At 41.1% G+C, this 14,095-nt stretch overlaps 2 protein-coding genes across 8 annotated transcripts in view; both read left to right on the top strand.

Moving 5' to 3' along the window:
• The window catches only part of LOC144668223 (phosphatidylinositol 4-phosphate 5-kinase type-1 beta-like), a 387,051-nt gene that overhangs the window by 240,461 nt on the left and 132,495 nt on the right, over window positions 1-14,095 (top strand). The window lies entirely within an intron of this gene.
• LOC144668132 (tight junction protein 2-like) overlaps window positions 1-14,095 on the top strand; it is a 113,219-nt gene that overhangs the window by 44,052 nt on the left and 55,072 nt on the right. For 4 of the 5 annotated variants that reach the window (XM_078529912.1, XM_078529905.1, XM_078529898.1 and 1 more), the window contains 2 exons: window positions 9,550-9,603; window positions 10,987-11,111. In XM_078529912.1, coding sequence (XP_078386038.1) covers window positions 9,559-9,603; window positions 10,987-11,111 — 170 coding nt within the window. In that variant the 5' untranslated portion in view covers window positions 9,550-9,558. Of the gene's footprint in view, window positions 1-5,484; window positions 5,617-9,549; window positions 9,604-10,986; window positions 11,112-14,095 lie in introns of those variants that run through there. The other variant, XM_078529894.1, reaches the window with a different exon arrangement.

Raw genomic sequence — 14,095 nt, 5'->3', positions numbered from 1 at the left:
TCCACAGATGCTGCCAGACCTGAGGTTTTTCCAGCATTTTTTGTTTTTATTTCCGATTTTCCAGCATCTGCAGTATTTTGCTTTTTAGCTAAAGGATTATTTAAGTTTGAAAAACCCCCAAAGAACAATTTTCTGCCTGTATAAATGGACACCACAGTTTAAATGGTTCCCTTTCTCATCAGGAGAGGTTGGGCAGTATTGCAGGACAAATTCATCTTTTCATTAAAAGGATCCTTGCACTGTTGAGTAACAGCCCTGACTTACAGTGGGAGCTTTAATGGGTAAGAAATGCAGCAATTTCTTAACTTGTGGTGAGAATGGGGGCTGCTTTTTCAAGAGGTTAATGGCAGAGCAACACAAACCACCCAGGAATCTTGTGGCGATTTACAATTCATGGGGAATCTCTCTCATCACAAGTTGGACAATTTTTACATCTAAAATCATTGTTATTTTAGCCTTAAAAAAGGAGTGAATGTTAGTTTTGCTGCTTCATGCATTGTTTTTGATTGCACAAGATTGGTGACTATTTCAATCATGTTATTTTAGTGGTTTTCCTCCTAAAGGATTATGCTGATCAGATGGCGATAGAATCACAGAAATTAAAGCACTTTATATCTGTCCCAGAGCATTGCAGTGGCAGTGCTGTTGCAGTTCACTTGCAGAGCCCCAGCTGTTGTGGCAACATGCACTTTTACATGCATGTTGTAGTCTGGAGCTGTGGATTGTGATGGTAGAGGCTCCAACTGCTTTCCATCACATGGCTGACCGGGAATCTCTACCACTCTTGCCACCTACCATTGGTGTGTTGGGAGGATTTGCAGGTTGATACTTGACCTGTTTGGCGAACGCACCTTCCTTGGCCATCAAGTCCTGAGGTGGGACTTGAACCCGGAGCTTCTGCTTCAGAGGCAGGGATGCTACCCACTGCACCGCAAGACCTGCTAAAAATCAGTAGTAGGTGGGTGAAATTTTTTGATTTTCATTTGGAGGAACCTACTTGTACTTGGTGTCAGTCATACCTGAGTCAACTCAGCTTGTCAACTGAGTGTCGTCAGCATGCAGCGCATGGTCTGCTGTTTTCCACATATTCGGGAGTTTTGCAAGGGGTGCTGAAGTTATTGGTTTAAAAGGATCCACTAGCCTAGCACCCATGATTTCCTGTGTTCGCCCCTACGTAGTTTCTCCAGTTTAACCTGGTGACCTTCACATTAACTGGAGGAGGTCAGAGATAAAATGAATACAGAACATTCTTATCAAACGCTGCCTCTTTCCTGTTCAAGTTGCAGCTTTAAATGCCAAGTTTCTGACTAATGTTTATCCCTCAACCAACATTGCTTTAAGACTGGATTATCTGGCCCATTACTGCTTGCTCCTTGTGGGAGCTTGCTGTGCAAAAATTGGTGGCTGTGTTTCCAATGTTACAACAGTGACTACGCTTCAGAAGTACCTCATTGGCTGCAAGGTGCTTTGGGGCATCCTGAGGTGATGACAGGTGCTATACAAATGCAATTTCTTTCAAATTATCAATGTAAATGTATTAGCATCTCTAATCAAATATGGCAGGGACATATTGAGATCTTGTTTAACTTCAAGTTAGTCTGTATGTGCTCCTTGGGTGTGATCTATTTGGGAGTAATGCACTAGAGATTTTAGAACAACTGAGGTGGGGTTTGAGGCTGCTTTTTTTCTCTCTCTGGAATCTTGCTGACTATGCTTTAATTTTTTTTTACCTAAAGTAAAATATGTCAACGTTATGTGAAGTATGTAAAATTAACTGCAGAACTTCTTTGTAATAGCCATATTTTTTTTTTAAATCGGTGAATCAAATAGGATTCCAGAGTACTTTGGCTAGCTGCTCCTCATTCTGTGACAAACCTTGGCCTTCAGAAAACTGAACTGCTTTGTCCAACTGATGGCTCATTTGGAAGGCCTCACTTGTGTTCTCGAATGAGATTCATTCTGATGTCTTTGTACAGTGGCTTATTACAAGACTGCTTTCCATTTGGTTTTGATGGACATCTGTAACTTTAAGATTAACAATGGGGTCTCCACCCGTGTGGGGGTGGGGGTGCAGGGGAGGTGGTGTTGTTGGAGTGCACTTGCTGCAAAAAGCTAGTCAAATCCAGCAAGGTGGTAACAGCTTGCAAGCCTTGATTACTCTTTAAAAATTATTATTGTTTACTTTAAAACTCTTGGGTGGAGTAAACGACAGGAACCGTTTCAACATGTTTTCAGTGGGTTGTTTAGTTACAGTAGTTTTTTTTTTGTTTCGGCATTAGCTAATGCTTCAAAGGCAATTGGGTATAGTGAGTGATCTGTAGCAACTAGAGTGCGGTTTACTGTTGGAGATGGGTACGGTTTTTGCCAGGCTGCCCTGTCCGCAACTGGACAATACATTAAAAAAAATTTTCCCTGCTAGAATCATAGAATGAAATGGGGCAGAAAGAAGCCACTCGGCCCATTGTGTCTGTGCTGGCTCTTTGAAAGAGCTATCCAATTAGTCCCAGTAGCCCTGATCTTCCCCATGTATAATTCCCTTTTTGAAAGTTAACATTGAACTTGCTCTCACCACCTTTTCCAGTCAGTGGGTTCCAGATCATACTGCGTAAGTACATTTCTCCTAGTCTCTGCTCTGGTTCCTTTTGATAATTAATCTTAAATCTGTGCCCTCTGGGTACTGAAACTGGAAACAGATTCTCCCTGTTTACTCTTATCTAAATCCTATGTGATTTTGAACACCTCTATCAAATCTCCCCTTAATCTTCTCTGGTCTAAGGGGAATGATCCCAGCTTCTCCCACCTCTCCACCTAACTGAGTTCCCTCATCCACGGTGCCAATTATAAGCCAGTTAGGCCAAATGGCCTGTTTCTGTTCTGTAAACTCGATGTAATTCTAGCAAATCTCCACTCCACTCGGTCTGGACACCCATCCTAAAGTGTTGTGCCCAGAATTGGATGTAGTACTCCAGCTGAAGCCTATCTATGTGCTTTCTAAATGGTGTTCTTGCCAAGACTTTCCTGACGGTTAGTTGACCTCTGTGTCACCGTCACCATGACCAAAAACACTGCTCGATTCACCATGAGCTACTCTTGCTACCACGTTTTACTCGGACGTCTATTCGGCAGACACTTGGAAGATTGAAATAACTCCTATTCTAGTTGGAAAAGATGTAACCGTTTAATTAACATTTGAGTTCAGCGCTTGAGGTGAAACATGTTGCTTTATTATCGGCAATGTTTACTCATGGCTGAGGGAATGGTTCATCTCTGGCACTTGTGGCCCAGAACCACACCCTACCATAGCAATTTTAATGGGCTCCAAATGTGCTTGGGTGGGAAGATTAGTGTCATTATTAGTTCATGCAAGTTTTGGGTCACCTTTCAAGAATACGAGGTCCTGTTTTTTGTTTTTCCTTTTTGAATGATTATGACTCATAAAAAAAGATTTATAATTTAATATGGATTATGCGATGAAGCATTAGTATGATGTGTGTGTACTCTCCCAAGATGCTTTTTTTCCCCCATTTTTAAAGAGGGAGCTGCTTTTCACAATATAACCGTGGATTTACATGAGACTGCTTTTGTTACTGCCACTTATCAATTTGAAGTGAAACACTTTACTTGATCTCTACATATATGTATTTTACAAAGCTGCTGAGCCTGGGGCTCAATTTAAAAGCGAGATTGATAGTTTTTTTTGGGGTCGGGACACTGAGTTACAGAACCAGGGCGGGGAGACAGAGTTGAGATGCGGGTCAGCTGTGATCTAGTTGAATGGCCTCCTCCTGTTCCTCCCTGTGTAAATGTGGAACATGCTGGGCCAGGCGCGATTATTTTTTAATATATTATCCGTAGCGGGTGGGATGGGAAAATCCAAATGTATGGCACAGAAAGAGGCCATTGGCCCATAGTGTCTGCACCAACCAAAAAACTAGCCGCCCAGCCTAATCCTGCTTTTCAATATATATTACAGTTCACTGCTGTTGTGACTATTTTACTTTGATCATTCTCCCTTTTCTGAATGTGATTGTAGATTTAATATCATTTTTTAAGTTAGCCAAAACTCTTTGTTTATGATTTGTAAACCCAAGAGAATGAGACTTGTGCATCATGTTACAAATGTGCAGTGAGTTTTTTTTGTTTTGGTAATGTCTGTGTACTCCGCACAACTCTCTCTCTCTCTCTCTCTCTCTCTTTAAAACCCCAACCAATGAAAACCTAAAGCCACTTAAATTTCAGCGCATGATGCATTGTTCAACTTGCGTTTTCTGGTTTTGACTATCCTTTTTGAGTTACCTGTTTTGTCTTCAATTCTGGTAGCTCATGCTTTCCAGAATGTTAAATTAAGTCTGGCCAACTTGGGACAGACGCAGCATGTTAATGTGTAAATTGTGCAGAAACACAAAGATTGTTTTGTTTGTAGGGGTGGCTGAAAGAAAGGTTGGAAACATGTGAGAGTTTGTGATCAATTTAATCGAATGTGGCCCAGCATATTCTATATATGCAGGTAAGTAGGCACAGGAGGGAGCGATTTCACCACTCTAGCCTGTTTCCCACTTTTAAACTAGACCGTGGCATTCTGTACCTTTTTTTAAAATTCCATGAACCTGCCTTGGTTCTGTATCTATCCTGAATTCCTTTCCTTAACAAAAATTTATCAATCTCAGCTGAAATTTTCAGCTGGATCCCCCAGCCTTGACAACAGCTCTTAGAGAGGGTGAGAGTTTGGCTTCCCTTACCCTTTGCGAAGAAGGGCTTCCTGATATCGCCCATGAACAGCCTGGCTCTAATTTTAATGTTCGAGGCCCTTTGTTCTGGAACCCCCCCACCCCTCACCAGAGGGAATACGGTCGATACCCTTGAATCCTATTTGCCAGGAGCGTACCTTCTGATCTGCTGTGGTAGCTTGTATGATTTTTTTTTAAGACCAGTTTTTGAACCTAGCCGCTTCACAAAATGAAATAATGAAAATTGTTCTTGTTCAATAGAATGTCAATGAGAGTTAATTTTGAACTGAAAAAAGCCACCCCTAGATGGTTGCAAGCTTGAATTGACCAAGTGGGTAGTGAATAGTTAATGTGGAACCCTGGCTCATTCCTCTAGTTCACACACTTAATCCACTCATTGTAAAACTGTTGAGATTTTCTTTTTTGTAATTACTGTGTATTTTTAAAAAAATGCAAATTCCATTTTAAGTTGAACGACTAGTAGAAAGTGTATCTGCCATTCATTTTTAACATTGGATGAGATTAGCATTATTTTTTTCCATCCTTGTACAGCGTAGCCCCTACTTAGTATGTACAGTGTAAAATGTCCTAAATTCAGTGTTGTGGCCAAGGTTCTGATTGCAACTGACTTGTGTCCTGAATGGGCTGTTTTGCCTCTCCAGTACAATTGCAACTGGCAGGATTTGAGCTACATGTAGGGCAGCAGTGTATTAAAGCTTACATAATCTAGCTTGGTGATTTCTGGAAATGGATGATTCTCTGGGCTAGCACTGACTAGCTGTAAGGTGGTCGCTACAGCGCAACGTTGCATCTCAGTATGAAGTCCATCCAAACACTGCAGAGAAAATGGGCCAATTTGATGCATTCCTTCAAGCTCTACAGTGGCCTTGTGAGTCTCTTGCCTTCCTTCACTTTGCAACCATTTTATTGTCAGTGTCTGTAGTTTGTGTTTCTTTCTGTCCCGTAATCGTCCAGAGTTGCCGTTTCCCGTTGAGTTTAAAATTTTGGCTGGCGATCATCTGCTGCAGTTTAAACTGGTGTGCTGCCCAATTAAGAGATTAATTGTTGTGATGGCAACTAATTTTTTTTTACATGAACTGAAGCTGTCTGTGTGATGTAATGCTTTTAGCCAAGTTCTTAGTAGCTGAAAATATGTACATAGCTTTCCTTATCATCAGTGTGCACGTCTGAATTGCCAAACTGTAAACAAATTTCACCCAATCTTAGAATGGGAAAGCACAGAAGGAGGCCATTTGGTCCATCATGCCTGTGCTGGCTCTTTTGAAAGCGCTATCCAGTGAGATCCACTTACCCTGCCTTTACACCACGCTAGCGGAAAAAAAAAATTCCTCTTCAAGTATTTATTCAATTTCCTTTTTGAAAGTTACTGCTAAATCTGCTTCCATTGCTTTTTCAGACAGCGCATTCCAGATCACTATCATCGTTTTTTATGAAAGAAAAAAATTTCCCTGTCTCCCCTCTGGTTCTTCTGCCATTTACCTTTCAAAAAAAAATCTCTGGTTGCTGACCCGCAGTTATAAGAATTGAGCTTTCTAGAGTTTTTTGTATAAAGTTTGCTTAGTCTTGAAGGAAACCTTATTATGCTTGTGTCTTTTTGTCTATTGTGTACCACCTTGAGTATAACATTTAATGATAGTCTGGATGGTAAGGATGTGGCATTTATAAATATGCATCTGTTGTTGTACAGTCATCCATCTGAGTCCATTCATTTCCTGGCCTGCATTGTGGTGCATTTACTTTTAGCTGCTTTGTGTGGAAGTGCTAAGATGTTCTTAAAACCTAGTAACGGAACCAAAAGAAAGGAACAAAATGCTGAAAATATACAGTTGAGCACCTGAAAGCAGTTTTTATTTGTGTGGGAGTCTAAACGTAGGTGCCATCAATATACGACAAGTCACTAAACCCAACAAAGAATCCTGTAGGAACCTCTTTCCCCGAGATTGGTGAGAATGTGGAATTTGCGCACCTAAGGAGTGATCGAAGTGAATAGTCAGCGCGTTTAAGAGGAAGCAAAATATGCAAATGAGGGAGAAAGGAATAGAAAGATACGTCGATGAGGATGAAAAGGGGTGGGAGGAGACTTATGTGGAGCATGAACACTGGCACGGACCAATTGGGCTGAATGGCCTGTTTCTATGCTGTCCCTTTTATGTGCTAGAGGGAACATGACTCGTGTGACTTGTGTAAGGAAAAATACAACGTGCTAACCAGCACTTATCACTTTGGATGAAGATAGAAATTGGAGCACAATTTCTCTATTTGTGAATCTTGAAGCGGTCAATCAGCACAGTAGTTATATCTTGGAAGCACTTTTGCAGTTAGGCAGCTCCTATTGATCTGGAACATCTAGGGCGGAATTTCGTGGCAGTGGGATTCCTGCCAGAGTTTACAATGACTCACCACGTTTTATGGCCCCACCCCCCCACCGCAACGGGGGCCGTAAAATTCCGACCCTAGTATTTCTTTCATCCGTCATAGCCTCTTGTATGGGACTTTTTCTGGTGACAAATATGAATTAATAAATCCAATAAAGGATTTGAGGGAAATTTTTAGCTGAGAATGTGGAATTTACTAACCTAATGAGTAATTGGGGTGTGTACATAGATTTTAAGGGGAAGCTAGATAAACAAGTGAGGGAGAAAAGGAATAGAAGGATATGTTGATGGAATGAGATGAAGAGGGATATGGGGCATAAACACCAGCATGGACCAGTTAGAATAGCCTGTATCTGTGCTGTAAAATTCTAAGTAATTTTGAAGGGCAGTGCCCAAACTGTTACTCTTTTTTTTTCTCTCCCTTGGATGTTGATCATCTGTGTGTTTCCAGCATTTTAGGGCTCCGATTGCTGGCACTTGCAGCTACAGTTCTTATTCTGTAGCAGCTCAACCAGTTTTAACTCGTGGATTCCCACATGGTGAAAATGCAGTGCCACATTAGAGTGGGCTTCAGTCTGGCAGGTGTTATTTATGTAGTAGAGAGTATGGTGTGAGAATGGAGTTCAATGAGCATATCTTCGTGGACTGTTTTTCTCGCTCCTTTCTTCTGAAAATAAAGGTAGAACTTGCATTTATATAGCAACTTTCATGACCTCAGGACATCCCAAGACACTAAACTGCCACATTTCCTACATTACAACAATAACCATGCTTCATTGGCATTAAATTTGTAAAGATCCTATAAGCAGCGCACGTTCTGGAATGCTTGTCAGCTTTTGGCTCATGTAAGAGCCCACATCTGTTGCATTTCTAAGTTTTATATTAGGGTTACCACTTTAGCGGGTCATGCCTGGTTTAGCAACCGCTACCCACATAAATGTTGGCAGAATATGAACATTAATTTGTAAGTGTCCACAGAACTAAAACAGAAGAAGCATTGTGATGGTGACCAGATAAGCTGGTTTTTTTAGTGATGTTGGCTGAAGGGTAAATACTGACCAGGAAATTGGGGTGAACCCTTCAGCTCTTGTCTGAATAAGTCACGGGATCCTTGACATTCACTCGATGGGTCCGCTTAATGGCACCACGGACAGTACTGAGGGAGTGCTGCACTGCCCTGGGACGGTCAGCCTGGATTTTGTACTCTGGTCTCCGGAGCGGGATTCATATGGATTGTTGCTGTTTGCAAGAGAAGTCGTCACCTTTTGGGATTTAGGGGTGCTGTTGGGTCGGTGCTTTCGCTCATTTTGTACGTGGCATTATTTTGAAACGGCAGCACATTGGGACCTGTACCTTGTGTGTGGGATATTTTTTATAATGGGAGGGGTGGAAAAACCCTATAGATGTCTGAGTTATTTTTTTCAAGTGTTTTTTCTGCGCAGCGCTATGCTCAGGAGCGCCAGCAGGCATTATCCCCAAGCGTTAAGCACGTAGGGGTAACTGGTCTAACCAAAAAAAAATCCACCTGCTTTCCAGTTGGGGAAATGCTTTACTATCGCATAACAGTTTTTGGGTTTGCTAAAATCAGCTAACGTAGAGAAGGCCGGTGACAAAACAACAGTGACTCGATCATGCTCAGTGCTACATTTGGGCAGAGAATTTATCATGTGAAATGGGGAACAACATTAAATTAGATGCAGTGTAAAGTAATACAATTTGGTGGGAAGTATAAGGAGGCCACATATTCCTTGGAAAATGAGTGTCTAAATGGGGTAGAGGGAGACCTAGACTTAGATACTGAAATTACTAAAAGTTATGATTCAGTTTAATAAAGCTTTTTTGAGCATGGGTGTTCCTTTCTGGAGGAATAGAATTGGAAAAGCGTATACATTATAGGAAACTTGTACAGAACCTTGTTTAGACTACATTTGGAGCACTGTTCACAGTTCTGGTCTGGCAAGGTGCAAATGAGATTACAAATGAGATGATACCAGAATGGCGAGGTTACAATTATCTGAAGAGGCTGGGGCTCTTTTCTCTAGAAAAGAGAAGGCTGAGAAGTGACTTAATGGAGGTTCTTAAGATCGTTTGGTTTGATATGGTGAAGATGTTTCCGTTTGTGGGGGAAACCAGAAACAAGGCCATAAATATAATGATCCCTGATAAATCCAAAAGGGATTTTGGGAGAAATCTCTTTATGCAGAATGGTGAGAATGTGGAACTCCCCACCATAGGGAGTGGTTGAGGTGAATAACACAGATATACTTTAAGGGGAAGCTAGATAAACTCAAAGAATAGAAGGGGTGATCTGAAAGAGGAAACTGGGGTGGACCATAAATATTGACTAGTTGGGTTGAATGACCTGTTAATGTGACTACTTGGCAATACTTTATGCCCATGCTAAGAGTGTTATTATTTTTCCACAGGCCCCAGTCATGGAGGAGGTGATATGGGAGCAGTTTACTGTGACTTTACAAAAAGTAAGAGTTTCCCTTTATTAAATTATATTTATAGGAACAATCTGATACAGATCAGACATGATCAGATTGAATGGTGGGATGGGCTCAAGGGGCTGACCTCCAGTTCCTCTTATTAGAGGAAAAAATAAGTTGTTTTTACATGAACTTGACCTCTGGTGTGGTATTATAAATGCTGTTAAACAATCTTTAAAATGTAATATTGGGGATATTGCTGTCATTTATTTTGTTTTGCTTCTTTTGTGCCATATATTTTCTGTTTTTGAGGTCTCTCTCACAGGAACTATTTTAATTTTTTTTAAATCAATCCTGTTGTATTTAAACATTACCTCATGTACCCTGTCAATGGCTTCAAGCCCCAGAATGAAGTCATTTTCAGACATACATGCTCCTGTGCCGAAGTTAACTTTTTTTCATCACCCTCTGTCGCATTCCTTTTGGCAGTTGTCTCCTTCCAAGGGTGTCCTTTCTCACACAGCCGAGTATTTGGTAGCAAAATGGTTATGTTACTGGGCTGGTAATCCAGAGGCCTGGACTAATCCACAGTTCAACAGGAGTTAAAATGCCACTGCAGGAGCAGGGAAATTTTTGAATTCGGTGAATTAAATAAATCTAGAGTGAAATGCTAGTGTCAGTAACGGTGATCAGGAAGCTGCTGGGTTGTTATTTCAAACCCACCTGGTTCATTAAAGTCTTTTAAGGGAAGGAAATCTGCCGTCCTTACCCGGTCTGGCCTACATGTGACTCCAGACTCAGCCATGTGGTTGACTCTTAGCTGCCCTCTGAAATGGCCTAGCAAGCCACTCGGTTGTATTCGAGAAGGCAGCTCACCACCAGCTTCTCAAAGGCAATTAGGAATGAGCATAAACATTGGCCTTACCAGTGGCGCTTGTATACTGCAAATGAATTTTTTTTTTTAAAAAATGATGTATTGATACAACAGCCCTGTGTGTCTCCCGTGTGTTTTGAAGTTAAAAGATGCCTTTTCTACAAAGTGGCATTTTTGGCTACAGGGAACTCGCATCTCTTAAAAGTCCCAGGATCTCATTGCAGGGTCTGCCCACAACAAAGGGATCAAACTGCTAGTGAGATGGGTTCCGATTGAAAAGTTCCTGGACACCAGTTAAGAAAAATCAATAGCCAGCCCATGCCAGCAGTTCCTTTTTTTCAATTGTTTAAAAAAACCCCCACAATAATCAGATGTCTCCAGTGATTTTTGTTCAGTTACCTAGTAGGCAAAGCACCTGAAATTATCATGGTTAAATTTTTTTTAATCATTTTGTTTTCCAAGGTGTTCTTGTATTCAAGTGTTTTTTTTAAAAATATAGTTAAAAGTTTAGCAAAATTTTGTAACTTTTTTTTCTTTCCCTCTTCCCAATTGTTTAGGACTCAAAGAGGGGGTTTGGCATAGCAGTGTCTGGAGGGAGAGATAACCCCAACTTTGAGAATGGTGAAACTTCCATTATTATCTCTGATGTTTTGGAAGGAGGTCCGGCAGATGGACTACTGCAGTGAGTAAAAGTTGTGGAGGTTTGGCGCATGGGTGGGAATAATGTCCATTTTAAGGGTGTGGAGTCGATGGTGGCAGGGAGCTCAAGTGAACTTGCAATATGCGATTTATAAAAAAGAATTATTGAGTATCGGGTGTGACTCAATGGGTAAAGCTATGAATCAGAATGTTGGGGATTCAAGTCTCGGTCTAGAGGCTTGAGCACAAAACCCAGGCTGATGCTACCGGTGTAGTACAGTGGGAATGCTGCACTATTGGAGATGCTGTCTTTCAGATGAGATGTTAAACTGAGGCCTGGTCTGTCTGCCTTGAGTGGACGTAAAAGATTCCTGTAACAATTTCAAAGAATAGCAGATTCCTGACCAAAACTTACCCTCCAAATAACATTACTAAGAACAGTGATCTCCCTTCCCACTTCTTTATAGACTACAAAGGGCTGTTGAGCGCAGTTGCTTATGGTTTGAACATTGTAATAAGAAGGATATTTTTTGTATACTTTCAAAGATTTACTAATGTCATTGACTAAAATTATGAAAAGAAATTGTTTGGTACAGTATTATTAAATCTCTTAACTTCGAAATATAAGTTCCACATAACCTTGTTGCAACGTGACAAATGCTTAACTACAGTCTCAATCAAATTCTAAATCTCCCATTTCCAATCATTCATATATCGATAAAGCAATGGTGTCATTTCTGGCAAGGGCTAGACGCATGTAATAAAAACAGAAGATGCTGGAAATATTCAGGTCAGGAAGCACCTGTGGAGAGAGAAACAGAGTTAAAGTTTGAGGTCAGTCTTGTTCTGATGAAAGGTCACAGACCTGAAATGTTAACTTTCTCTCTCTACTAATGCTGCCAGATCTGCTGAGTATTTTCAGCATTTTCTGTTCTTATTTCAGATTTCCAGCATCCGTAGTGTTTTGCTTTGGGCTAGATAAAGGTGTGTCAGCCTGTCACTGGCTCATATAATAGACTTGGATTTAAATAGGTGGTAGCTGAGATATTTCAAAATGAGTTCAATGAAGTTGAACAAGTTCTGACAAGATAATTGGCAAAAGAATCTGAGGGGAAAATGAGAAAAAAATGTGTTTACACACCGAGTTAAGATCTGGAATGTGCTGCCTGAAAGGGTGGTGGAAGCAGATTCAATAGTACCTTTCAAAAGGATTGGGTAAATACTTAACATTTACAAGAGCAGGATGGGTGGGACCAATGGGACAGCTTTTTCAAAGAGCCAAACGAAGCATGATGGGCCAAATGGCAGCCGTCTGTGTTACATGGCTTTATGATCTCTACTATGCAGTCAACTCCCGTCATTCGCGGGGTTCCGTTCCCGCGAAATCTCAAAGGGTGCAATCGGGATGGTGACCTTGCACGCGCGCAGAGAAGGCACACGCGCAGTGCGTGTTTTGGACATGGGAGAGACGAGAGTTTCACATCCTAAATTGTGGATGAGTGAGGTTTTGGGGCCGCTAATTGTGATTTAGTGTATGTACACATTTGTGGGGTATTTCTGGTCAGGATTTTCTCTTTCCTTGAGTTGAGCATCTCGTTGGGAGGATGGGCTGGAAACTTGCACGCAACTGGCATTTCCTCCCTCCAGGTTCACCTGGAACTCCCTCCCTAACAGCACTGTGGGTGTACCTACACCACAGAGACTGCAGTGGTTCAAGAAGGCGGCTCACCACCACCTTAAGGGCAATTAGGGATGGGCAACAAATGTTGACTTAGCCAGCAAGGCCCACATCCCATGAAATAATTTTTAAAAATGTACAGAGCCTGAATTTGAGCTGTGGAACTGTGGACCCACCACGATTTGTATTTATAGTAGTAAAATGTCCCCCGGCATTTTCACAAGAACAACTTTCCAACTAAATTGACACCAAGCCACAAAAGGGATATTGGGACAGATGACCAAAAATTTGGACAAAAGGAAAATCTTAAGAGAGAGAGATGGAGAGGTTTAGGGAATTGGACTAGCGTTCTTGTCTTCTGGAATGACTTTAACGCAAACTGTTTAAGTTAACCAAATTTTAAAGATAAGTATCAGGAAGAACCAAAGGTGTGACACTACTAACTAGGTGATTTTAAGAGTCATCCAAATGTGCAGTAAAGTTGTTTGAGGAGAAATTGTGCTTCTGATTTTTGTACGTGGTGGATTCCTGGCATCTCGGTTGATGTAACCAATTGGGGGCTGAGGTCACCATTAATCCTACTATTTACCTGTTTCCAAAGTGGCATGAATGGAATTGTAAGCCTTTTACAAGCTCCTTTGTCACAGCCCTCAGTCTAACTGGTTCTTTTAAAGATGATCAGCCATGGTAGTCACACAATGATAAACTTCATTTTACCCCTGACCGCGTAATAAAGTTAGTTGAAAATCTCATGCAAAGAAACCCCACAATTTTATTTGGACTTAACCAGGTCAAGCTTCAATAGTTCTCGATTTCCTCTGTGATATTACTCACTGGTAAAACAAGGCAGGCATTGTTTTATGCAATAAAAACAGAAAATACTGGAAATACTCAGGTTATGGCAACATCTGTTAAGAAGAACAAAGATTAAGGTCACTGATTACTATGGCATAGCAAAATGGTCATAAGATTGTTACTTGTATCATGTCTTGTTCGTTTTGTCTCTGGATGGTTTCTCTCCGCCTTGCAAAGATGAAGTAAGGGCATCCTTTATCCTGACTTATCCAATTAACCTCTCCCTCAACCCAGTCATCTTCAGCTCAGTGTGTTAGGATACTTGCCCTGACCAATCGGGTACCTTTTCATGTGGGCATAAAAGCATTACATTTTATGCTTCAAGGCCTTATCTTCTAGAGGGATCTAGACATGCCAATCCTTTGTTTTCACATCTACAAGCAGTCACACAAACAGGCAGAAGGTCTTGACTTTCTGCTGCAGGTAAGCTCTTTTGAAACTTGACAATTTTTCAATGGTTCCACTATCTTGGTATCTTTCTATACTGTGCCTTA

This window comes from Cetorhinus maximus, chromosome 2 (assembly GCF_964194155.1).
Source record: "Cetorhinus maximus chromosome 2, sCetMax3.hap1.1, whole genome shotgun sequence".
Taxonomy (NCBI): domain Eukaryota; kingdom Metazoa; phylum Chordata; class Chondrichthyes; order Lamniformes; family Cetorhinidae; genus Cetorhinus; species Cetorhinus maximus.
The sequence above is the reverse complement of the archived record's forward strand: the minus strand, read 5'-3'. Positions and strand labels throughout refer to the sequence as shown.